This window comes from Clytia hemisphaerica, unplaced genomic scaffold (assembly GCF_902728285.1).
Source record: "Clytia hemisphaerica strain Z4C2 unplaced genomic scaffold, Clytia hemisphaerica genome assembly, whole genome shotgun sequence".
Taxonomy (NCBI): Eukaryota; Metazoa; Cnidaria; class Hydrozoa; order Leptothecata; family Clytiidae; genus Clytia; species Clytia hemisphaerica.
The window spans coordinates 783793-808458 of NW_027103414.1; the positions used below are offsets into that span (position 1 = coordinate 783793).

Consider the following 24666-nt stretch of genomic DNA (forward strand, 5'->3'; position numbering starts at 1 on the left):
AAATTTTGCATCTTTTATCACAACAAAAAATAAAAACAGGCACACTTTCTGAGTTTCGCACCAATACTGCACTAAGATGAAATTTCAGGTATTTTTGTTTTGATATTACTTGATATTGATGCTTTTAAGTAAAATACAGCTCCTCTCTGCAAATTGTTCAGTTGAGACTTCATCTTCAAGTATATATATTTATTATTTTTATAATGTATAGCAATGTGCCCTCCCGGTTATTACCATAATGGCTTTATGGCAACTCCTGAACTTGGGCACAGGATGTACGGTTATATTTATTATTTTTACAGTTAACAGAACTGGTTGATAAATTGATACCAGAGTTGAAGAAAGTTTCAGATGACCAATCAAAATGTCAAGGACAGGTTAACACAAATTATTTTTCATAGTATTATTATTATAATCTGCATAAACGATGATAGAAACATTGATGATCAGTCTATCCAAGACTCCTGCTTTAACATACCAACGATAATACCTAAAAGAAGCAGAAAGTTTTTTCAAAATATTTTAAACTATATAAACCCATCATTAAGCAGAATATCGTAAATGACTTTGATTCCTTGGTCACCCGTTATTTTTTTATGATACAAATCTTTATTTTAGATTGACGACCTTTACAGCCAACTGAAGGCAATTTCTGACCGTGCCAATCATCTAAATGTCAGGATTGACGCTGCCAGTGAGTTACACAGAAAGCTCTTCAATCAGATAAGAATATGGGATTGCTATTACCATGTGAAATTATAACCTAGATATTGTCTTTATTGAAGAGTGAAACCAAAACTGATCCTTTAGATAAATATCGTATGACTCAAACATTAAACTGGTTCATTGATTTTTCAAGTTTGTCAAATAGATAATGAAACAGACTTTTCACTCATTGTATTTTATATTAAACAGGTGACAAGGCTGTTGAGAAAGTTGCGGAACTGAAAAAGGAAATTGTGAGTTCATTGTAATTAATTCTAATTCTTTAAACATATCGAGACTAATTTATATTATACTAAAAAATATTAGGAAAACTTTCTATGAAGCGCTTCAAATAAACTCATTGAGTGCAAAACTCCAAAAAGTTTCAATGAGCTCATCCGAAGGCTTAGTTTAGTAAAAATTCTTGCAGGTTTTTTTGTCCTTTTTTTTTTTTTTTTTTGTTTATTAAGGGAAAATCTGACCTCGTTAAAGTGGGGGTTCAGACTTTCCTTGAATAGAGTTCTCCGAGTTCTCCGAGTTCTTATCCCAACAAAAGACAATTGTTTTTTAACACTATGTTTGGTTACTTGTTTTTAGAATGATATTAACGAGAAACTTGGAGACTGTGCTTCATTGAATGATTTGGAAGATTTTGTTTTGAGTGATGTTTTTGTTCAAGAAAAAGACAAAGCAAGAGCCATTGCCGACCAAATTAACGTATGTATTGAAAATTCATTTCCACAAGATCTTGAATAATGCTTAAACTTGACTACATCTCAACAGTTGCCAACTTCAATTTGATAACTTATATTATTGGGATGTAACTTCATTCCATTCTGTGAAGGAAAAAGATTGGCAACATCAAATAAAAATTGATACTATTTTGATATTATCTTAATGTTTTGTTGTAATTTCAGGAAGAAATGAAGACTAAAGCCCCTTTAAGCTTGCTAAGTGCAATGCCAGATAACAGTAAGTAAACCGTCAATCTTTTAGACAAATTACAATTAGTTTTAATTCATGTTTTCATAATTTAAACTTTTTCTCAGCAATGATTAAGTCCATAAGTTATAATTTTTTTTTCATTCTTTAGGTGACTTAAAACGCATGAATGAAGAAATGGTAATCAAATTTTCTCTTTCTTTAATTCGGAGCAATCATACCAGATCATACACATCAATTAACTCTCAATTAATATTTTCGTTTTAGCTTTTGACACTTGCCCCCAATTTTTACCCCATTTTATCTTTAAGTGAGACATAACAAACTATTAAAAAAACATTGGTCAAGCTATTTAAAAACTTTCCTATTGTTAACTTTCACAGATGAGGCTGAAGGATCAAATGGATCAGCTTCCACGTAAAGAAGATCTGGAAACTCTTGACATCTACGTTAAATGGCCACAACTTGAAAACGCCATAACTAGCACGCCATTTAATAGCCGCCCTTCAACAAGCCAGCAGCCCGAACAAGGAAGCCATAGTCCTGTAAACAGCCGCCCATCAAGTAGCAGACAATCTACACCCGCAGTTGTAACATCTGAAGCCTATCAAACATCACCTCGCCCACCCAGTAGTAAACAAACAGAAAAAGACCGCCCTGACAGTAGCTCGTCAAACCGTTCTTACCGTTCACACAGGAATAGTCGTCCTTCATCAAGTTCAAATCAAAAACAACAGGAATACCAACCAAGTGATGACGTCATCAAACGATTAAATGAGTTAGGGATGCTGAATGAACGACATAATGCTTTAATGGATGCTTTAGATAGAACAAGAGTAAGTTTTGCAACAGTGATGCCTACGCGTTTTTGCCTAAAACGTTGACAAAATCTGAGCCTCTAGGTATTATTAGCTTTGTGGGTTTTAAGGGATTTAAGCCTAAAAATTTTCTTAAATTACCCTTGCTTTTAAGATTGTGAAAGTATTTTGGTCTAATTTCTTAAATTTATACGTTTCAGAGTCTACAGTGCTTAAAGTTTTCTTAGAATGTTCTTAAATTTTTGTCTTCGAAGCCTTATGTTTTTATATGCTTTGTTTTTTTATAAAAATTATTTACTTAGTTAGTGGTGGATTGTATGAGTCTTAAAACAATTGTGTTACTGTATGCAAAGTCAACTTAGAAAAACCTTTTTTTGGAACACCGAAAAAAAGGCAAATGGAACTAAAGTCTAAATTTAGTAAAACTCTACAAAAGCGTGGTATTACTTTCTGTACTTTTGCATTTAAGACTCTAGCATTGGGAAAATAAATTTGTATTTTCGAAATATAGCAATAGACTTTTAAATACTTTACTTTTCAGGAACAATTGGCCTTGAAAGCTGATAAATCGGACTTAGATGGACTTCTTAACAATGGTGAGTTTTAGACCGCCTATAGAAAAATTATTTTATGCCCATGCATAAGTAAATTGCGTGCTGTAAGAATTATTTAATTTGAACAAAACATTTTCAGCAAAAGTTTTTCTGTCTCTTAAAAAACATAATAGCTTATCAAATATTCTAAATAGTCTGATTTAATGATTTTTGAACCGGGTCTTCTTTTTTCAATTTTTCAAAAATCTCGAATCTTCTAGATTATTCTCCTTTGAAATATCTTTTCAATGATGTATAGCTTTTCAATATATGCTGAGAAATTAAAAAAATCAAAAAAGTACTTTTGAGACAGACTTTTGATATACTCGCTCAAATTTTTCAATCTTCCAAACTGCAGACTCCTATCTCCTAAACTAATGTTTAAAAATTATTTGTCTTGTAAATGTGTGTGTCTGTCATCAACTGAAATGTCTCCTGTTGAACACCCCTTCCCCAGTGGGAATTCTTTACCCAGTTTGGCGTAGAGGCAGGGGCGGTGCGACACCCCTGCAAAACATGCACTCGCAGGGTATGCTCCGGAGTCTTTTTTGTCGCAGCTTGTTTTTAGCCTACCCGGAGTTGTTTTTCCGGATCATTCGTTAGTGTCATTAGATTTATTTTACTGACTTAAAGTCCGCGGTAAATATAAGAAAACTGTTTATCAAGTCGCGTTACAAGAAGCGTGAATTCGAGTCTGTATTTTAGATTTTGTGTACAAAAGAGTTTTGCAGGCCTGCACCCTGCAAAGTTTTGCAGAAAGACCTGGATGAGGTCAAAATGCAGGGTTTGCCCGGGATTTGATGGCTGTTAGTGTCAAAACGTTAAAAGTCAAGACTCGTCAAATGGCTTCAGATGCTTGGAGAAGAAAAAACAGAATAGACAGTCCTGATTTTATCTATTTTGTCGCAAATTCTGTAGAATTTGAAGCCTGCACATTTTCGATCTTCTCCAAATTCGTCATCTGAGGGCTCCCATCAAGGTCATCTATCTCAATGTTTGTTTTTCTTCTTATGGTTATCTTCTGAAATCCATTGCAACAAGGAAAGTCAAATCTGTAAGGTATGTGGTATTTTTTTCTATTATTTTTTATGCCTGCATGTTATCAATTATAATCTGATAAGTGCAGGAAAAACTGCTTCCCTTCCCCCTCTTTCTCTACTTTTATCTGGCCTACTATGACCTGTCATAATTTTTGGTAATCCTGGGTAATCAACAAAACCACTTGTTGTGTGTGGTGAGTGAGTGAGTGGTGAGTGAGTGGCCAATCATGAAATATTTATAAGATATTTGATCAATCAGGGTACGTAGCTACTGTTTGTTTGGCCAATCACTCTGGCTAAGAAAAGGTTGACGACAGGAGATGAATTTGTGGCAATTTTAGAGGCAAAGGGACAACTAACCTACTGTGGTTTTATTTTGAAATAAGAGAAAAAAAATAACATTGAAAATTTTGTGATTCTGAGGACCTTGACACCCTAATGTTTTTAATATGTTTTGGCCGGTTAAAAAAGTTTTCTGGGGAGAGAAAGAGCTGGGTGGGTTTTTCGCACACTATTTTGAGGTACACAAACAGATTGTATTTGACTATGTTTAGTTTGCGGGCCAGCACCTGCCAGTCAAGTACTGGTCATAAAAACTGCACGACAATCTTAAAAATGATTTCTCTATTTTGTTTTAGTTCTCTTCCAAATGGAAATTGCCTGTACAGTTCCATTTCTCTCCATCTTGTGGGCAAAAATTCTTTGATGGATACACTTTGATGTCTTGCACGTGTGCAGAACTTTTCCTGAATTGTAAGTATTATTCTCAGAACCAAAAAAACCCATACAAGAAGTTAAGTAGACAGACTCATGAAGCATAGCGGTTGGCGGTTACCAGCAGTCAACCGGTTATTATATAAGAATAATATCATTGGTTGTCCAGTTGTCGTTTGACTTAAATTTTGTTGTTTTGTGTTTTTAATGTAGGTGTAGCTTGCAAAGATCCTAATTCTCTCTTCATTATATACTTTCAGGTTAGTTGCCATCATACTGTCTAGTAGCCCCTAGATCAATGGATTATTTTGCACCTTCACGTGGTTGGTACTAAATCTTTGTAAACACTGACTAAGTCTGCTAATAAGATGAGTGGAACCATATTTAACTTTAAGGAAACAACAGAATGGAATAATTCAATCAAAATGATGATGTGTACCTAACATTTAGTTTCTTGCAAGTTTTTGGATTCAAAATTTTTCCTGTAAACTGGATATCAATATTCCTCATGTAAATCATCTCAGGAAAGTACATCTTGATTTGATTTTGACATGAAATGAATTTGGATGCATAATGTATATATAAAGTATAAAATTTATAACACAACAACTGAATTTTGATACCAAACATAACCATGCTGCATTATGTACATAATGAATAAATGATGAATGAGTTTCTGATGACATATGGTTTGATTTCTAGTTTTGGATACTTTAATGCATCACATTAATCAATTTTCTAATGAAATACTCTTTTCTTGAGCAGCCTGAATAAAATAGTTTTGCTCTTTTTCTCTAAATTTTCATTTGAAATGGCAAAAGGCTATTATTATTAATCTGCTTGAAATCATTTAGTCACATTTTGGCAGCAATAAGATGAATAAATTTGACATAATAAGAATCAAAATTATATTAAAAAATTTTAGACAGTTTGGTAAATATTATTATTATTGTTAATGCTATTATCACGATCAGATAAAGATTTTTGTATAATTTATAATCTTTTGTGTGCTATTGTATTATTTTGCTATCATTTTTCACTTTTTTGTGTAAAGTTCAAAAAGTTCTTTAAAAATTCATGATAGTTATGATTTTTGTCATTGATATAATGAATTGCCTATGTTTTACACCTCCTTTCTCTTTCCTTCATTTTTTCCATATTTTAGAGGCCACTCTTTTTTTAGTTTTTAAAACTCTTTAACCCAGCTTCATTTTGTGTTTAAATGAAATGAATTTTAATTCTTTATCTCTGGTTCATGGTACATTGGGCATAAAAAGGTGGCTGTTTTAGCCAATCTAGAGGGTCGAAATTCAAAAATTTTCTAGCCCGTCGGGCCCAACCATGGTGGGCCCTCCTTAGACACTATATATAGCTGAATCACTATATATAGCTGAATCTTTTTTGCAGGGTATCCTAAAAATCCTAGATACGCCCCTGAGAGGACAAGAGCTATTCTATTGTTCAAAGCTAAGAGATTATCCATGAAGAATTTTAAAAAGTTAAAAAGATTTTGTCAATTAGGATGAGACTTACACGTAATTTTCCAATTAAAAAGAAATTTTTCCCATTGGTGGCATGGGTTCAAACGGGTCTTTCATTTATGATATTCATAATGTGATATTTTCTACGGACACACCCTAGTTTTGCTAGTACCCAGCTGGCACACAACGTTGTTTCAACGTTCATCTAACGTTAAATGGACGTTGTGAACGTTAGATGAACGTTAAAACAACGTTGTGTGCCTGCTGGGTAGTGGCAAATTTAAGCTGAAAAGAAATTGTTAGAAATTAGCAACTACTGGCAAAAACCTGGCTGTTTCCGTAGAAAACATTAAGTGTAAAAAATCGAACCCTGTTTTAATTATCTTTGTTTTCCATTTCAGCAATCTTGGATGATTTGTTGAGTCAGATAAGGAATTTGAAAGAGAATCTCAGTGGACTACAACATTGGAGAGATGTGGTAAGTTAACATGTGGATTTTTTTGCTGTTATTTCGAAACCCCCCTTTAAAGAAATTAATCCTGTTATGCTGAAGTGGTTTGCACTTGATAGCAAAGAAGAGTAGCCACATATATAAGTGAATGCACTAGTTGTAGTAAAACACGTCCTGAATTGTTGCTTCTCTCATCTAGAGATCAAAATTTCAATGCTATCATTTAATAATTTATATTCAAGAATTCAAATGTTCGAGGAAACTTTTACTTTTTGGACCTACCTCTGGGTGCCCCGGTGGAGGTCCTATGAATTAACCTCTGTCTGTTCGTCCGTTCGTTCGTTCGTTCGTTCGTTCGTCTGTTACCAGCTTTTCTCGAGATTGGCCCATTAGTTTTTTCTGATTTTTTGCACAAAGATGCAAAATGGCAATGGCCAAAATGTGACGGAGCCCGATTTTCGAAAAAAAATCATTTCCGGCCGAAAATGCCGGAAATATGCCGGAAATATGCCGGTTTTTTGGCATTTTCTCAAGATTTCATCATTAGTTTTTTCTGATTTTTTGCACAAAGATGCGTATTAGCAATGTCCAAAACTTGGCCGAGTCCGATTTTTGAGAAAAAATTTTTTCCGGCCGGAAATGCCGGAAATATGCCGGAAATCGCCGTTTTTCTGGATTTTCATTGGACTTTTTCCATATAATTGGTTGTTTTTTTCATTCAAAAACATTATTAATAGCAATGCCCACCATCAAGCATGTTTCAATTTTCAATAAAATAGATTTTTGAAGCCAGAACTTTCTAAAAATCGCCGGGACAGCCGATTTTCGCCGGAAAAACGGTATTTCTTGAATTTCTTGAGCTGTACTTTATATTCTTTCATGAAATTTTGCACAATGATGCCAAATGTCAATACCTAAATTGTGACGGAGCCCGATTTTCGAAAAACATCTTTTTCCGGCCGAAAATGCCGGAAATATGCCGGAAAAACTGTTTTTTTGGCATTTTCTCGAGATTTTATCATTAGTTTTTTCTGATTTTTTGCTCAAAGATGCGTGTTAACAATGCCCTAAACATGGCCGAGTCCGATTTTTCAGAAATTTTTTTTTTCCGGTGGAAAATGCCTGAAATATGCCGGAAATCGCCGTTTTTCTAGATTTTCATTGGACTTTTTCCTTATAATTGGTTGTTTTTTCATTCAAAAACATTATTAATAGCAATGCCAACCATCGAGCATGTTTCAATTTTCAATAAAATAGATTTTTGAAGCCGGAACTATTTTAAAAGTTGCTGGAACAACCTATTTTCGCCGGAAAGACAGTATTTCTTGAATTTCTCATGCTGTACTTTTTATTTGTTTATGAAATTTTGCACACTGATACAAAATGACAATACCTAAAATGTGACGGAGCCCGATTTTCGAAAAACATTTTTTCCGGCCGAAAATGCCGGAAATATGCCGGAAAAACCGGTTTCTTGGCATTTTCTCGAGATTTCATCATTAGTTTTTTCTGATTTTTTGCACAAAGATGCGTAATAGTAATGCCCAAAACATGGCCGAGTTTGATTTTTTAGAAAAATTCTTTTCTGGCCAGAAATATACCGGAAATCGCCGTTTTTGCAGATTTTCATTGGATTTTTTCCTTATATTTCTATCTTTTTCACACAAAAACATTATTGATAACAATGCTAACCATCAAGCATGATTTTTTCGACCAGAACTTTCTATTTATTTTTTCCCTACAACCCTCCCCTCTCCCTCCATCAACAATCAATGATGAATTTATTGCGTTATGCATTTTCGCTAAATGCTATATTTTCTGACTGATTTTTTTCATTTTTCTCCTCGCATTGCTATCTAACTTTCATCATCAGGTAGGTCCATTCAGCATCTAGCTTGTTTACTTATCATGAAGGTTATATGAGATAGATTATGGAATGAAAATAAAGATCTCCCTTTCTACCCGCACTGCTGGGAAAAATAAGTGGATGGATAGTATTATGGACCTTTTCTTAATGTTAATTTTTGTTTTTTTCACTACAGTTGGAAGAAGAACCCAATAGTTGATTGGTTGTAAGTGACATAAAATCAGCTAATACGTCACTTACAACCAATCAGCTGTTCGGTCCGTGGAAGATATTGCAATGGTGCATATCATGAATTTTTCTTTTCTTCACTACAACAGTTGGAAGAAGAACCCAATAGTTGATTGGTTGTAAGTGGCATAAAATCAGTTAATACGTCACTTACATCCAATCAGCTGTTGGGTCCGTGGAAGATATTACAATGGTGCATATCATGAATTTTTGTTTTCTTCACTACAGTTGGAAGAAGAACGATTACCAGAGTTTCGAAATTTGATGAAAATGATGGAAGAGCAAATATCCAATATTTTGAAATTGATAGAAGATCAAGAAAGAGATGGAAAAGCTAAACAACGATCAATCGACGTAAGTCAAGAAGTTTTTCTTTCATAAAAAGGATGAAGTAGTTTAGAACTATACAACTTCATTAACACTGATTTTAAAACTTCTAGATTCAAAAGTTACGTTAATGTAGAAAGACCGTCGTAAAAGTTTCGTTACTTTTAACATGTTTCATAAATACTAAATTGACTGAACTCTTTCACTTTACCCACCTCTTACCCCTTTCCTTGTGCTCTTCTTCAACCTTTCGATTTTCAAGACCCTTTCTAGCAGATCTATCATCAAGTCGAAATCTGGTCGAGTAGCCAAAGGAGAGGCTCCACCGAAATGTGCGCTCGCTTTTTGATGTGAAAGAGACAAAGCTGAACTCTTTCACTTTACCCACCTCTTACCCCTCTCCTTGTGCTCTTCTTCAACCTTTCGATTTTCAAGACCCTTTCTAGCAGATCTATCATCAAGTCGAAATCTGGTCGAGTAGCCAAAGGAGAGGCTCCACCGAAATGTGCGCTCGCTTTTTGATGTGAAAGAGACAAAGCTGAACTCTTTCACTTTACCCACCTCTTACCCCTCTCCTTGTGCTCTTCTTCAACCTTTCGATTTTCAAGACCCTTTCTAGCAGATCTATCATCAAGTCGAAATCTGGTCGAGTAGCCAAAGGAGAGGCTCCACCGAAATGTGCGCTCGCTTTTTGATGTGAAAGAGACAAAGCTGAACTCTTTCACTTTACCCACCTCTTACCCCTCTCCTTGTGCTCTTCTTCAACCTTTCGATTTTCAAGACCCTTTCTAGCAGATCTATCATCAAGTCGAAATCTGGTCGAGTAGCCAAAGGAGAGGCTCCACCGAAATGTGCGCTCGCTTTTTGATGTGAAAGAGACAAAGCTGAACTCTTTCACTTTACCCACCTCTTACCCCTCTCCTTGTGCTCTTCTTCAACCTTTCGATTTTCAAGACCCTTTCTAGCAGATCTATCATCAAGTCGAAATCTGGTCGAGTAGCCAAAGGAGAGGCTCCACCGAAATGTGCGCTCGCTTTTTGATGTGAAAGAGACAAAGCTGAACTCTTTCACTTTACCCACCTCTTACCCCTCTCCTTGTGCTCTTCTTCAACCTTTCGATTTTCAAGACCCTTTCTAGCAGATCTATCATCAAGTCGAAATCTGGTCGAGTAGCCAAAGGAGAGGCTCCACCGAAATGTGCGCTCGCTTTTTGATGTGAAAGAGACAAAGCTGAACTCTTTCACTTTACCCACCTCTTACCCCTCTCCTTGTGCTCTTCTTCAACCTTTCGATTTTCAAGACCCTTTCTAGCAGATCTATCATCAAGTCGAAATCTGGTCGAGTAGCCAAAGGAGAGGCTCCACCGAAATGTGCGCTCGCTTTTTGATGTGAAAGAGACAAAGCTGAACTCTTTCACTTTACCCACCTCTTACCCCTCTCCTTGTGCTCTTCTTCAACCTTTCGATTTTCAAGACCCTTTCTAGCAGATCTATCATCAAGTCGAAATCTGGTCGAGTAGCCAAAGGAGAGGCTCCACCGAAATGTGCGCTCGCTTTTTGATGTGAAAGAGACAAAGCTGAACTCTTTCACTTTACCCACCTCTTACCCCTCTCCTTGTGCTCTTCTTCAACCTTTCGATTTTCAAGACCCTTTCTAGCAGATCTATCATCAAGTCGAAATCTGGTCGAGTAGCCAAAGGAGAGGCTCCACCGAAATGTGCGCTCGCTTTTTGATGTGAAAGAGACAAAGCTGAACTCTTTCACTTTACCCACCTCTTACCCCTCTCCTTGTGCTCTTCTTCAACCTTTCGATTTTCAAGACCCTTTCTAGCAGATCTATCATCAAGTCGAAATCTGGTCGAGTAGCCAAAGGAGAGGCTCCACCGAAATGTGCGCTCGCTTTTTGATGTGAAAGAGACAAAGCTGAACTCTTTCACTTTACCCACCTCTTACCCCTCTCCTTGTGCTCTTCTTCAACCTTTCGATTTTCAAGACCCTTTCTAGCAGATCTATCATCAAGTCGAAATCTGGTCGAGTAGCCAAAGGAGAGGCTCCACCGAAATGTGCGCTCGCTTTTTGATGTGAAAGAGACAAAGCTGAACTCTTTCACTTTACCCACCTCTTACCCCTCTCCTTGTGCTCTTCTTCAACCTTTCGATTTTCAAGACCCTTTCTAGCAGATCTATCATCAAGTCGAAATCTGGTCGAGTAGCCAAAGGAGAGGCTCCACCGAAATGTGCGCTCGCTTTTTGATGTGAAAGAGACAAAGCTGAACTCTTTCACTTTACCCACCTCTTACCCCTCTCCTTGTGCTCTTCTTCAACCTTTCGATTTTCAAGACCCTTTCTAGCAGATCTATCATCAAGTCGAAATCTGGTCGAGTAGCCAAAGGAGAGGCTCCACCGAAATGTGCGCTCGCTTTTTGATGTGAAAGAGACAAAGCTGAACTCTTTCACTTTACCCACCTCTTACCCCTCTCCTTGTGCTCTTCTTCAACCTTTCGATTTTCAAGACCCTTTCTAGCAGATCTATCATCAAGTCGAAATCTGGTCGAGTAGCCAAAGGAGAGGCTCCACCGAAATGTGCGCTCGCTTTTTGATGTGAAAGAGACAAAGCTGAACTCTTTCACTTTACCCACCTCTTACCCCTCTCCTTGTGCTCTTCTTCAACCTTTCGATTTTCAAGACCCTTTCTAGCAGATCTATCATCAAGTCGAAATCTGGTCGAGTAGCCAAAGGAGAGGCTCCACCGAAATGTGCGCTCGCTTTTTGATGTGAAAGAGACAAAGCTGAACTCTTTCACTTTACCCACCTCTTACCCCTCTCCTTGTGCTCTTCTTCAACCTTTCGATTTTCAAGACCCTTTCTAGCAGATCTATCATCAAGTCGAAATCTGGTCGAGTAGCCAAAGGAGAGGCTCCACCGAAATGTGCGCTCGCTTTTTGATGTGAAAGAGACAAAGCTGAACTCTTTCACTTTACCCACCTCTTACCCCTCTCCTTGTGCTCTTCTTCAACCTTTCGATTTTCAAGACCCTTTCTAGCAGATCTATCATCAAGTCGAAATCTGGTCGAGTAGCCAAAGGAGAGGCTCCACCGAAATGTGCGCTCGCTTTTTGATGTGAAAGAGACAAAGCTGAACTCTTTCACTTTACCCACCTCTTACCCCTCTCCTTGTGCTCTTCTTCAACCTTTCGATTTTCAAGACCCTTTCTAGCAGATCTATCATCAAGTCGAAATCTGGTCGAGTAGCCAAAGGAGAGGCTCCACCGAAATGTGCGCTCGCTTTTTGATGTGAAAGAGACAAAGCTGAACTCTTTCACTTTACCCACCTCTTACCCCTCTCCTTGTGCTCTTCTTCAACCTTTCGATTTTCAAGACCCTTTCTAGCAGATCTATCATCAAGTCGAAATCTGGTCGAGTAGCCAAAGGAGAGGCTCCACCGAAATGTGCGCTCGCTTTTTGATGTGAAAGAGACAAAGCTGAACTCTTTCACTTTACCCACCTCTTACCCCTCTCCTTGTGCTCTTCTTCAACCTTTCGATTTTCAAGACCCTTTCTAGCAGATCTATCATCAAGTCGAAATCTGGTCGAGTAGCCAAAGGAGAGGCTCCACCGAAATGTGCGCTCGCTTTTTGATGTGAAAGAGACAAAGCTGAACTCTTTCACTTTACCCACCTCTTACCCCTCTCCTTGTGCTCTTCTTCAACCTTTCGATTTTCAAGACCCTTTCTAGCAGATCTATCATCAAGTCGAAATCTGGTCGAGTAGCCAAAGGAGAGGCTCCACCGAAATGTGCGCTCGCTTTTTGATGTGAAAGAGACAAAGCTGAACTCTTTCACTTTACCCACCTCTTACCCCTCTCCTTGTGCTCTTCTTCAACCTTTCGATTTTCAAGACCCTTTCTAGCAGATCTATCATCAAGTCGAAATCTGGTCGAGTAGCCAAAGGAGAGGCTCCACCGAAATGTGCGCTCGCTTTTTGATGTGAAAGAGACAAAGCTGAACTCTTTCACTTTACCCACCTCTTACCCCTCTCCTTGTGCTCTTCTTCAACCTTTCGATTTTCAAGACCCTTTCTAGCAGATCTATCATCAAGTCGAAATCTGGTCGAGTAGCCAAAGGAGAGGCTCCACCGAAATGTGCGCTCGCTTTTTGATGTGAAAGAGACAAAGCTGAACTCTTTCACTTTACCCACCTCTTACCCCTCTCCTTGTGCTCTTCTTCAACCTTTCGATTTTCAAGACCCTTTCTAGCAGATCTATCATCAAGTCGAAATCTGGTCGAGTAGCCAAAGGAGAGGCTCCACCGAAATGTGCGCTCGCTTTTTGATGTGAAAGAGACAAAGCTGAACTCTTTCACTTTACCCACCTCTTACCCCTCTCCTTGTGCTCTTCTTCAACCTTTCGATTTTCAAGACCCTTTCTAGCAGATCTATCATCAAGTCGAAATCTGGTCGAGTAGCCAAAGGAGAGGCTCCACCGAAATGTGCGCTCGCTTTTTGATGTGAAAGAGACAAAGCTGAACTCTTTCACTTTACCCACCTCTTACCCCTCTCCTTGTGCTCTTCTTCAACCTTTCGATTTTCAAGACCCTTTCTAGCAGATCTATCATCAAGTCGAAATCTGGTCGAGTAGCCAAAGGAGAGGCTCCACCGAAATGTGCGCTCGCTTTTTGATGTGAAAGAGACAAAGCTGAACTCTTTCACTTTACCCACCTCTTACCCCTCTCCTTGTGCTCTTCTTCAACCTTTCGATTTTCAAGACCCTTTCTAGCAGATCTATCATCAAGTCGAAATCTGGTCGAGTAGCCAAAGGAGAGGCTCCACCGAAATGTGCGCTCGCTTTTTGATGTGAAAGAGACAAAGCTGAACTCTTTCACTTTACCCACCTCTTACCCCTCTCCTTGTGCTCTTCTTCAACCTTTCGATTTTCAAGACCCTTTCTAGCAGATCTATCATCAAGTCGAAATCTGGTCGAGTAGCCAAAGGAGAGGCTCCACCGAAATGTGCGCTCGCTTTTTGATGTGAAAGAGACAAAGCTGAACTCTTTCACTTTACCCACCTCTTACCCCTCTCCTTGTGCTCTTCTTCAACCTTTCGATTTTCAAGACCCTTTCTAGCAGATCTATCATCAAGTCGAAATCTGGTCGAGTAGCCAAAGGAGAGGCTCCACCGAAATGTGCGCTCGCTTTTTGATGTGAAAGAGACAAAGCTGAACTCTTTCACTTTACCCACCTCTTACCCCTCTCCTTGTGCTCTTCTTCAACCTTTCGATTTTCAAGACCCTTTCTAGCAGATCTATCATCAAGTCGAAATCTGGTCGAGTAGCCAAAGGAGAGGCTCCACCGAAATGTGCGCTCGCTTTTTGATGTGAAAGAGACAAAGCTGAACTCTTTCACTTTACCCACCTCTTACCCCTCTCCTTGTGCTCTTCTTCAACCTTTCGATTTTCAAGACCCTTTCTAGCAGATCTATCATCAAGTCGAAATCTGGTCGAGTAGCCAAAGGAGAGGCTCCACCGAAATGTGCGCTCGCTTTTTGATGTGAAAGAGACAAAGCTGAACTCTTTCACTTTACCCACCTCTTACCCCTCTCCTTGTGCTCTTCTTCAACCTTTCGATTTTCAAGACCCTTTCTAGCAGATCTATCATCAAGTCGAAATCTGGTCGAGTAGCCAAAGGAGAGGCTCCACCGAAATGTGCGCTCGCTTTTTGATGTGAAAGAGACAAAGCTGAACTCTTTCACTTTACCCACCTCTTACCCCTCTCCTTGTGCTCTTCTTCAACCTTTCGATTTTCAAGACCCTTTCTAGCAGATCTATCATCAAGTCGAAATCTGGTCGAGTAGCCAAAGGAGAGGCTCCACCGAAATGTGCGCTCGCTTTTTGATGTGAAAGAGACAAAGCTGAACTCTTTCACTTTACCCACCTCTTACCCCTCTCCTTGTGCTCTTCTTCAACCTTTCGATTTTCAAGACCCTTTCTAGCAGATCTATCATCAAGTCGAAATCTGGTCGAGTAGCCAAAGGAGAGGCTCCACCGAAATGTGCGCTCGCTTTTTGATGTGAAAGAGACAAAGCTGAACTCTTTCACTTTACCCACCTCTTACCCCTCTCCTTGTGCTCTTCTTCAACCTTTCGATTTTCAAGACCCTTTCTAGCAGATCTATCATCAAGTCGAAATCTGGTCGAGTAGCCAAAGGAGAGGCTCCACCGAAATGTGCGCTCGCTTTTTGATGTGAAAGAGACAAAGCTGAACTCTTTCACTTTACCCACCTCTTACCCCTCTCCTTGTGCTCTTCTTCAACCTTTCGATTTTCAAGACCCTTTCTAGCAGATCTATCATCAAGTCGAAATCTGGTCGAGTAGCCAAAGGAGAGGCTCCACCGAAATGTGCGCTCGCTTTTTGATGTGAAAGAGACAAAGCTGAACTCTTTCACTTTACCCACCTCTTACCCCTCTCCTTGTGCTCTTCTTCAACCTTTCGATTTTCAAGACCCTTTCTAGCAGATCTATCATCAAGTCGAAATCTGGTCGAGTAGCCAAAGGAGAGGCTCCACCGAAATGTGCGCTCGCTTTTTGATGTGAAAGAGACAAAGCTGAACTCTTTCACTTTACCCACCTCTTACCCCTCTCCTTGTGCTCTTCTTCAACCTTTCGATTTTCAAGACCCTTTCTAGCAGATCTATCATCAAGTCGAAATCTGGTCGAGTAGCCAAAGGAGAGGCTCCACCGAAATGTGCGCTCGCTTTTTGATGTGAAAGAGACAAAGCTGAACTCTTTCACTTTACCCACCTCTTACCCCTCTCCTTGTGCTCTTCTTCAACCTTTCGATTTTCAAGACCCTTTCTAGCAGATCTATCATCAAGTCGAAATCTGGTCGAGTAGCCAAAGGAGAGGCTCCACCGAAATGTGCGCTCGCTTTTTGATGTGAAAGAGACAAAGCTGAACTCTTTCACTTTACCCACCTCTTACCCCTCTCCTTGTGCTCTTCTTCAACCTTTCGATTTTCAAGACCCTTTCTAGCAGATCTATCATCAAGTCGAAATCTGGTCGAGTAGCCAAAGGAGAGGCTCCACCGAAATGTGCGCTCGCTTTTTGATGTGAAAGAGACAAAGCTGAACTCTTTCACTTTACCCACCTCTTACCCCTCTCCTTGTGCTCTTCTTCAACCTTTCGATTTTCAAGACCCTTTCTAGCAGATCTATCATCAAGTCGAAATCTGGTCGAGTAGCCAAAGGAGAGGCTCCACCGAAATGTGCGCTCGCTTTTTGATGTGAAAGAGACAAAGCTGAACTCTTTCACTTTACCCACCTCTTACCCCTCTCCTTGTGCTCTTCTTCAACCTTTCGATTTTCAAGACCCTTTCTAGCAGATCTATCATCAAGTCGAAATCTGGTCGAGTAGCCAAAGGAGAGGCTCCACCGAAATGTGCGCTCGCTTTTTGATGTGAAAGAGACAAAGCTGAACTCTTTCACTTTACCCACCTCTTACCCCTCTCCTTGTGCTCTTCTTCAACCTTTCGATTTTCAAGACCCTTTCTAGCAGATCTATCATCAAGTCGAAATCTGGTCGAGTAGCCAAAGGAGAGGCTCCACCGAAATGTGCGCTCGCTTTTTGATGTGAAAGAGACAAAGCTGAACTCTTTCACTTTACCCACCTCTTACCCCTCTCCTTGTGCTCTTCTTCAACCTTTCGATTTTCAAGACCCTTTCTAGCAGATCTATCATCAAGTCGAAATCTGGTCGAGTAGCCAAAGGAGAGGCTCCACCGAAATGTGCGCTCGCTTTTTGATGTGAAAGAGACAAAGCTGAACTCTTTCACTTTACCCACCTCTTACCCCTCTCCTTGTGCTCTTCTTCAACCTTTCGATTTTCAAGACCCTTTCTAGCAGATCTATCATCAAGTCGAAATCTGGTCGAGTAGCCAAAGGAGAGGCTCCACCGAAATGTGCGCTCGCTTTTTGATGTGAAAGAGACAAAGCTGAACTCTTTCACTTTACCCACCTCTTACCCCTCTCCTTGTGCTCTTCTTCAACCTTTCGATTTTCAAGACCCTTTCTAGCAGATCTATCATCAAGTCGAAATCTGGTCGAGTAGCCAAAGGAGAGGCTCCACCGAAATGTGCGCTCGCTTTTTGATGTGAAAGAGACAAAGCTGAACTCTTTCACTTTACCCACCTCTTACCCCTCTCCTTGTGCTCTTCTTCAACCTTTCGATTTTCAAGACCCTTTCTAGCAGATCTATCATCAAGTCGAAATCTGGTCGAGTAGCCAAAGGAGAGGCTCCACCGAAATGTGCGCTCGCTTTTTGATGTGAAAGAGACAAAGCTGAACTCTTTCACTTTACCCACCTCTTACCCCTCTCCTTGTGCTCTTCTTCAACCTTTCGATTTTCAAGACCCTTTCTAGCAGATCTATCATCAAGTCGAAATCTGGTCGAGTAGCCAAAGGAGAGGCTCCACCGAAATGTGCGCTCGCTTTTTGATGTGAAAGAGACAAAGCTGAACTCTTTCACTTTACCCACCTCTTACCCCTCTCCTTGTGCTCTTCTTCAACCTTTCGATTTTCAAGACCCTTTCTAGCAGATCTATCATCAAGTCGAAATCTGGTCGAGTAGCCAAAGGAGAGGCTCCACCGAAATGTGCGCTCGCTTTTTGATGTGAAAGAGACAAAGCTGAACTCTTTCACTTTACCCACCTCTTACCCCTCTCCTTGTGCTCTTCTTCAACCTTTCGATTTTCAAGACCCTTTCTAGCAGATCTATCATCAAGTCGAAATCTGGTCGAGTAGCCAAAGGAGAGGCTCCACCGAAATGTGCGCTCGCTTTTTGATGTGAAAGAGACAAAGCTGAACTCTTTCACTTTACCCACCTCTTACCCCTCTCCTTGTGCTCTTCTTCAACCTTTCGATTTTCAAGACCCTTTCTAGCAGATCTATCATCAAGTCGAAATCTGGTCGAGTAGCCAAAGGAGAGGCTCCACCGAAATGTGCGCTCGCTTTTTGATGTGAAAGAGACAAAGCTGAACTCTTTCACTTTACCCACCTCTTACCCCTCTCCTTGTGCTCTTCTTCAACCTTTCGATTTTCAAGACCCTTTCTAGCAGATCTATCATCAAGTCGAAATCTGGTCGAGTAGCCAAAGGAGAGGCTCCACCGAAATGTGCGCTCGCTTTTTGATGTGAAAGAGACAAAGCTGAACTCTTTCACTTTACCCACCTCTTACCCCTCTCCTTGTGCTCTTCTTCAACCTTTCGATTTTCAAGACCCTTTCTAGCAGATCTATCATCAAGTCGAAATCTGGTCGAGTAGCCAAAGGAGAGGCTCCACCGAAATGTGCGCTCGCTTTTTGATGTGAAAGAGACAAAGCTGAACTCTTTCACTTTACCCACCTCTTACCCCTCTCCTTGTGCTCTTCTTCAACCTTTCGATTTTCAAGACCCTTTCTAGCAGATCTATCATCAAGTCGAAATCTGGTCGAGTAGCCAAAGGAGAGGCTCCACCGAAATGTGCGCTCGCTTTTTGATGTGAAAGAGACAAAGCTGAACTCTTTCACTTTACCCACCTCTTACCCCTCTCCTTGTGCTCTTCTTCAACCTTTCGATTTTCAAGACCCTTTCTAGCAGATCTATCATCAAGTCGAAATCTGGTCGAGTAGCCAAAGGAGAGGCTCCACCGAAATGTGCGCTCGCTTTTTGATGTGAAAGAGACAAAGCTGAACTCTTTCACTTTACCCACCTCTTACCCCTCTCCTTGTGCTCTTCTTCAACCTTTCGATTTTCAAGACCCTTTCTAGCAGATCTATCATCAAGTCGAAATCTGGTCGAGTAGCCAAAGGAGAGGCTCCACCGAAATGTGCGCTCGCTTTTTGATGTGAAAGAGACAAAGCTGAACTCTTTCACTTTACCCACCTCTTACCCCTCTCCTTGTGCTCTTCTTCAACCTTTCGATTTTCAAGACCCTTTCTAGCAGATCTATCATCAAGTCGAAATCTGGTCGAGTAGCCAAAGGAGAGGCTCCACCGAAATGTGCGCTCGCTTTTTGATGTGAAAGAGACAAAGCTGAACTCTTTCACTTTACCCACCTCTTACCCCTCTCCTTGTGCTCTTCTTCAACCTTTCGATTTTCAAGACCCTTTCTAGCAGATCTATCATCAAGTCGAAATCTGGTCGAGTAGCCAAAGGAGAGGCTCCACCGAAATGTGCGCTCGCTTTTTGATGTGAAAGAGACAAAGCTGAACTCTTTCACTTTACCCACCTCTTACCCCTCTCCTTGTGCTCTTCTTCAACCTTTCGATTTTCAAGACCCTTTCTAGCAGATCTATCATCAAGTCGAAATCTGGTCGAGTAGCCAAAGGAGAGGCTCCACCGAAATGTGCGCTCGCTTTTTGATGTGAAAGAGACAAAGCTGAACTCTTTCACTTTACCCACCTCTTACCCCTCTCCTTGTGCTCTTCTTCAACCTTTCGATTTTCAAGACCCTTTCTAGCAGATCTATCATCAAGTCGAAATCTGGTCGAGTAGCCAAAGGAGAGGCTCCACCGAAATGTGCGCTCGCTTTTTGATGTGAAAGAGACAAAGCTGAACTCTTTCACTTTACCCACCTCTTACCCCTCTCCTTGTGCTCTTCTTCAACCTTTCGATTTTCAAGACCCTTTCTAGCAGATCTATCATCAAGTCGAAATCTGGTCGAGTAGCCAAAGGAGAGGCTCCACCGAAATGTGCGCTCGCTTTTTGATGTGAAAGAGACAAAGCTGAACTCTTTCACTTTACCCACCTCTTACCCCTCTCCTTGTGCTCTTCTTCAACCTTTCGATTTTCAAGACCCTTTCTAGCAGATCTATCATCAAGTCGAAATCTGGTCGAGTAGCCAAAGGAGAGGCTCCACCGAAATGTGCGCTCGCTTTTTGATGTGAAAGAGACAAAGCTGAACTCTTTCACTTTACCCACCTCTTACCCCTCTCCTTGTGCTCTTCTTCAACCTTTCGATTTTCAAGACCCTTTCTAGCAGATCTATCATCAAGTCGAAATCTGGTCGAGTAGCCAAAGGAGAGGCTCCACCGAAATGTGCGCTCGCTTTTTGATGTGAAAGAGACAAAGCTGAACTCTTTCACTTTACCCACCTCTTACCCCTCTCCTTGTGCTCTTCTTCAACCTTTCGATTTTCAAGACCCTTTCTAGCAGATCTATCATCAAGTCGAAATCTGGTCGAGTAGCCAAAGGAGAGGCTCCACCGAAATGTGCGCTCGCTTTTTGATGTGAAAGAGACAAAGCTGAACTCTTTCACTTTACCCACCTCTTACCCCTCTCCTTGTGCTCTTCTTCAACCTTTCGATTTTCAAGACCCTTTCTAGCAGATCTATCATCAAGTCGAAATCTGGTCGAGTAGCCAAAGGAGAGGCTCCACCGAAATGTGCGCTCGCTTTTTGATGTGAAAGAGACAAAGCTGAACTCTTTCACTTTACCCACCTCTTACCCCTCTCCTTGTGCTCTTCTTCAACCTTTCGATTTTCAAGACCCTTTCTAGCAGATCTATCATCAAGTCGAAATCTGGTCGAGTAGCCAAAGGAGAGGCTCCACCGAAATGTGCGCTCGCTTTTTGATGTGAAAGAGACAAAGCTGAACTCTTTCACTTTACCCACCTCTTACCCCTCTCCTTGTGCTCTTCTTCAACCTTTCGATTTTCAAGACCCTTTCTAGCAGATCTATCATCAAGTCGAAATCTGGTCGAGTAGCCAAAGGAGAGGCTCCACCGAAATGTGCGCTCGCTTTTTGATGTGAAAGAGACAAAGCTGAACTCTTTCACTTTACCCACCTCTTACCCCTCTCCTTGTGCTCTTCTTCAACCTTTCGATTTTCAAGACCCTTTCTAGCAGATCTATCATCAAGTCGAAATCTGGTCGAGTAGCCAAAGGAGAGGCTCCACCGAAATGTGCGCTCGCTTTTTGATGTGAAAGAGACAAAGCTGAACTCTTTCACTTTACCCACCTCTTACCCCTCTCCTTGTGCTCTTCTTCAACCTTTCGATTTTCAAGACCCTTTCTAGCAGATCTATCATCAAGTCGAAATCTGGTCGAGTAGCCAAAGGAGAGGCTCCACCGAAATGTGCGCTCGCTTTTTGATGTGAAAGAGACAAAGCTGAACTCTTTCACTTTACCCACCTCTTACCCCTCTCCTTGTGCTCTTCTTCAACCTTTCGATTTTCAAGACCCTTTCTAGCAGATCTATCATCAAGTCGAAATCTGGTCGAGTAGCCAAAGGAGAGGCTCCACCGAAATGTGCGCTCGCTTTTTGATGTGAAAGAGACAAAGCTGAACTCTTTCACTTTACCCACCTCTTACCCCTCTCCTTGTGCTCTTCTTCAACCTTTCGATTTTCAAGACCCTTTCTAGCAGATCTATCATCAAGTCGAAATCTGGTCGAGTAGCCAAAGGAGAGGCTCCACCGAAATGTGCGCTCGCTTTTTGATGTGAAAGAGACAAAGCTGAACTCTTTCACTTTACCCACCTCTTACCCCTCTCCTTGTGCTCTTCTTCAACCTTTCGATTTTCAAGACCCTTTCTAGCAGATCTATCATCAAGTCGAAATCTGGTCGAGTAGCCAAAGGAGAGGCTCCACCGAAATGTGCGCTCGCTTTTTGATGTGAAAGAGACAAAGCTGAACTCTTTCACTTTACCCACCTCTTACCCCTCTCCTTGTGCTCTTCTTCAACCTTTCGATTTTCAAGACCCTTTCTAGCAGATCTATCATCAAGTCGAAATCTGGTCGAGTAGCCAAAGGAGAGGCTCCACCGAAATGTGCGCTCGCTTTTGATGTGAAAGAGACAAAGCTGAACTCTTTCACTTTACCCACCTCTTACCCCTCTCCTTGTGCTCTTCTTCAACCTTTCGATTTTCAAGACCCTTTCTAGCAGATCTATCATCAAGTCGAAATCTGGTCGAGTAGCCAAAGGAGAGGCTCCACCGAAATGTGCGCTCGCTTTTTGATGTGAAAGAGACAAAGCTGAACTCTTTCACTTTACCCACCTCTTACCCCTCTCCTTGTGCTCTTCTTCAACCTTTCGATTTTCAAGACCCTTTCTAGCAGATCTATCATCAAGTCGAAATCTGGTCGAGTAGCCAAAGGAGAGGCTCCACCGAAATGTGCGCTCGCTTTTTGATGTGAAAGAGACAAAGCTGAACTCTTTCACTTTACCCACCTCTTACCCCTCTCCTTGTGCTCTTCTTCAACCTTTCGATTTTCAAGACCCTTTCTAGCAGATCTATCATCAAGTCGAAATCTGGTCGAGTAGCCAAAGGAGAGGCTCCACTGAAATGTGCGCTCGCTTTTTGATATGAAAGAGACAAAGCTGAACTCTTTCACTTTACCCACCTCTTACCCCTCTCCTTGTGCTCTTCTTCAACCTTTCGATTTTCAAGACCCTTTCTAGCAGATCTATCATCAAGTCGAAATCTGGTCGAGTAGCCAAAGGAGAGGCTCCACCGAAATGTGCGCTCGCTTTTTGATGTGAAAGAGACAAAGCTGAACTCTTTCACTTTACCCACCTCTTACCCCTCTCCTTGTGCTCTTCTTCAACCTTTCGATTTTCAAGACCCTTTCTAGCAGATCTATCATCAAGTCGAAATCTGGTCGAGTAGCCAAAGGAGAGGCTCCACCGAAATGTGCGCTCGCTTTTTGATGTGAAAGAGACAAGGCTGAACTCTTTCACTTTACCCAACTCTTACCCCTCTCCTTGTGCTCTTCTTCAACCTTTCGATTTTCAAGACCCTTTCTAGCAGATCTATCATCAAGTCGAAATCTGGTCGAGTAGCCAAAGGAGAGGCTCCACCGAAATGTGCGCTCGCTTTTTGATGTGAAAGAGACAAAGCTGAACTCTTTCACTTTACCCACCTCTTACCCCTCTCCTTGTGCTCTTCTTCAACCTTTCGATTTTCAAGACCCTTTCTAGCAGATCTATCATCAAGTCGAAATCTGGTCGAGTAGCCAAAGGAGAGGCTCCACCGAAATGTGCGCTCGCTTTTTGATGTGAAAGAGACAAAGCTGAACTCTTTCACTTTACCCACCTCTTACCCCTCTCCTTGTGCTCTTCTTCTTCACCTTTCGATTTTCAAGACCCTTTCTAGCAGATCTATCATCAAGTCGAAATCTGGTCGAGTAGCCAAAGGAGAGGCTCCACCGAAATGTGCGCTCGCTTTTTGATGTGAAAGAGACAAAGCTGAACTCTTTCACTTTACCCCACCTCTTACCCCTCTCCTTGTGCTCTTCTTCAACCTTTCGATTTTCAAGACCCTTTCTAGCAGATCTATCATCAAGTCGAAATCTGGTCGAGTAGCCAAAGGAGAGGCTCCACCGAAATGTGCGCTCGCTTTTTGATGTGAAAGAGACAAAGCTGAACTCTTTCACTTTACCCACCTCTTACCCCTCTCCTTGTGCTCTTCTTCAACCTTTCGATTTTCAAGACCCTTTCTAGCAGATCTATCATCAAGTCGAAATCTGGTCGAGTAGCCAAGGAGAGGCTCCACCGAAATGTGCGCTCGCTTTTTGATGTGAAAGAGACAAAGCTGAACTCTTTCACTTTACCACCTCTTACCCCTCCCTTGTGCTCTTCTTCAACCTTTCGATTTTCAAGACCCTTTCTAGCAGATCTATCATCAAGTCGAAATCTGGTCGAGTAGCCAAAGGAGAGGCTCCACCGAAATGTGCGCTCGCTTTTTGATGTGAAAGAGACAAAGCTGAACTCTTTCACTTTACCCACCTCTTACCCCCCTCCTTGTGCTCTTCTTCAACATTTCGATTTTCAAGACCCTTTCTAGCAGATCTATCATCAAGTCGAAATCTGGTCGAGTAGCCAAAGGAGAGGCTCCACCGAAATGTGCGCTCGCTTTTTGATGTGAAAGAGACAAAGCTGAACTCTTTCACTTTACCCACCTCTTACCCCTCTCCTTGTGCTCTTCTTCAACCTTTCGATTTTCAAGACCCTTTCTAGCAGATCTATCATCAAGTCGAAATCTGGTCGAGTAGCCAAAGGAGAGGCTCCACCGAAATGTGCGCTCGCTTTTTGATGTGAAAGAGACAAAGCTGAACTCTTTCACTTTACCCCACCTCTTACCCCTCTCCTTGTGCTCTTCTTCAACCTTTCGATTTTCAAGACCCTTTCTAGCAGATCTATCATCAAATCGAAATCTGGTCGAGTAGCCAAAGGAGAGGCTCCACCGAAATGTGCGCTCGCTTTTTGATGTGAAAGAGACAAAGCTGAACTCTTTCACTTTACCCACCTCTTACCCCTCTCCTTGTGCTCTTCTTCAATCATTTTCGATATTCAGACCCTTTCTAGCAGATCTATCATCAAGTCGAAATCTGGTCGAGTAGCCAAAGGAGAGGCTCCACCGAAATTTGCGCTCGCTTTTTTTGTGAAAGAGACAAAGCTGAACTCTTTCACTTTACCCACCTCTTACCCTCCCCTCTCCTTGTGCTCTTCTTCAACCTTTCGATTTTCAAGACCCTTTCTA

The 24666-nt window shown here is 41.1% G+C and overlaps 1 protein-coding gene and 1 long non-coding RNA gene across 2 annotated transcripts in view; both read left to right on the top strand.

The window, feature by feature from the left end:
- LOC136797453 (myosin heavy chain, clone 203-like) overlaps nucleotides 1-24666 on the top strand; it is a 45559-nt gene that overhangs the window by 8551 nt on the left and 12342 nt on the right. The window contains exons 4-13 of the mRNA XM_067054028.1: nucleotides 303-377; nucleotides 619-694; nucleotides 916-959; nucleotides 1303-1422; nucleotides 1623-1677; nucleotides 1799-1827; nucleotides 2031-2483; nucleotides 3007-3061; nucleotides 6695-6771; nucleotides 9068-9193. Coding sequence (XP_066910129.1) covers nucleotides 303-377; nucleotides 619-694; nucleotides 916-959; nucleotides 1303-1422; nucleotides 1623-1677; nucleotides 1799-1827; nucleotides 2031-2483; nucleotides 3007-3061; nucleotides 6695-6771; nucleotides 9068-9193 — 1110 coding nt within the window. The remainder of the gene's footprint in view (nucleotides 1-302; nucleotides 378-618; nucleotides 695-915; nucleotides 960-1302; nucleotides 1423-1622; nucleotides 1678-1798; nucleotides 1828-2030; nucleotides 2484-3006; nucleotides 3062-6694; nucleotides 6772-9067; nucleotides 9194-24666) is intronic.
- On the top strand, nucleotides 3497-5503 carry LOC136797509 (uncharacterized). Its single transcript, XR_010845260.1, has 3 exons — nucleotides 3497-4117; nucleotides 4737-4851; nucleotides 5073-5503. It is a non-coding gene; the product is annotated as an uncharacterized lncRNA (long non-coding RNA).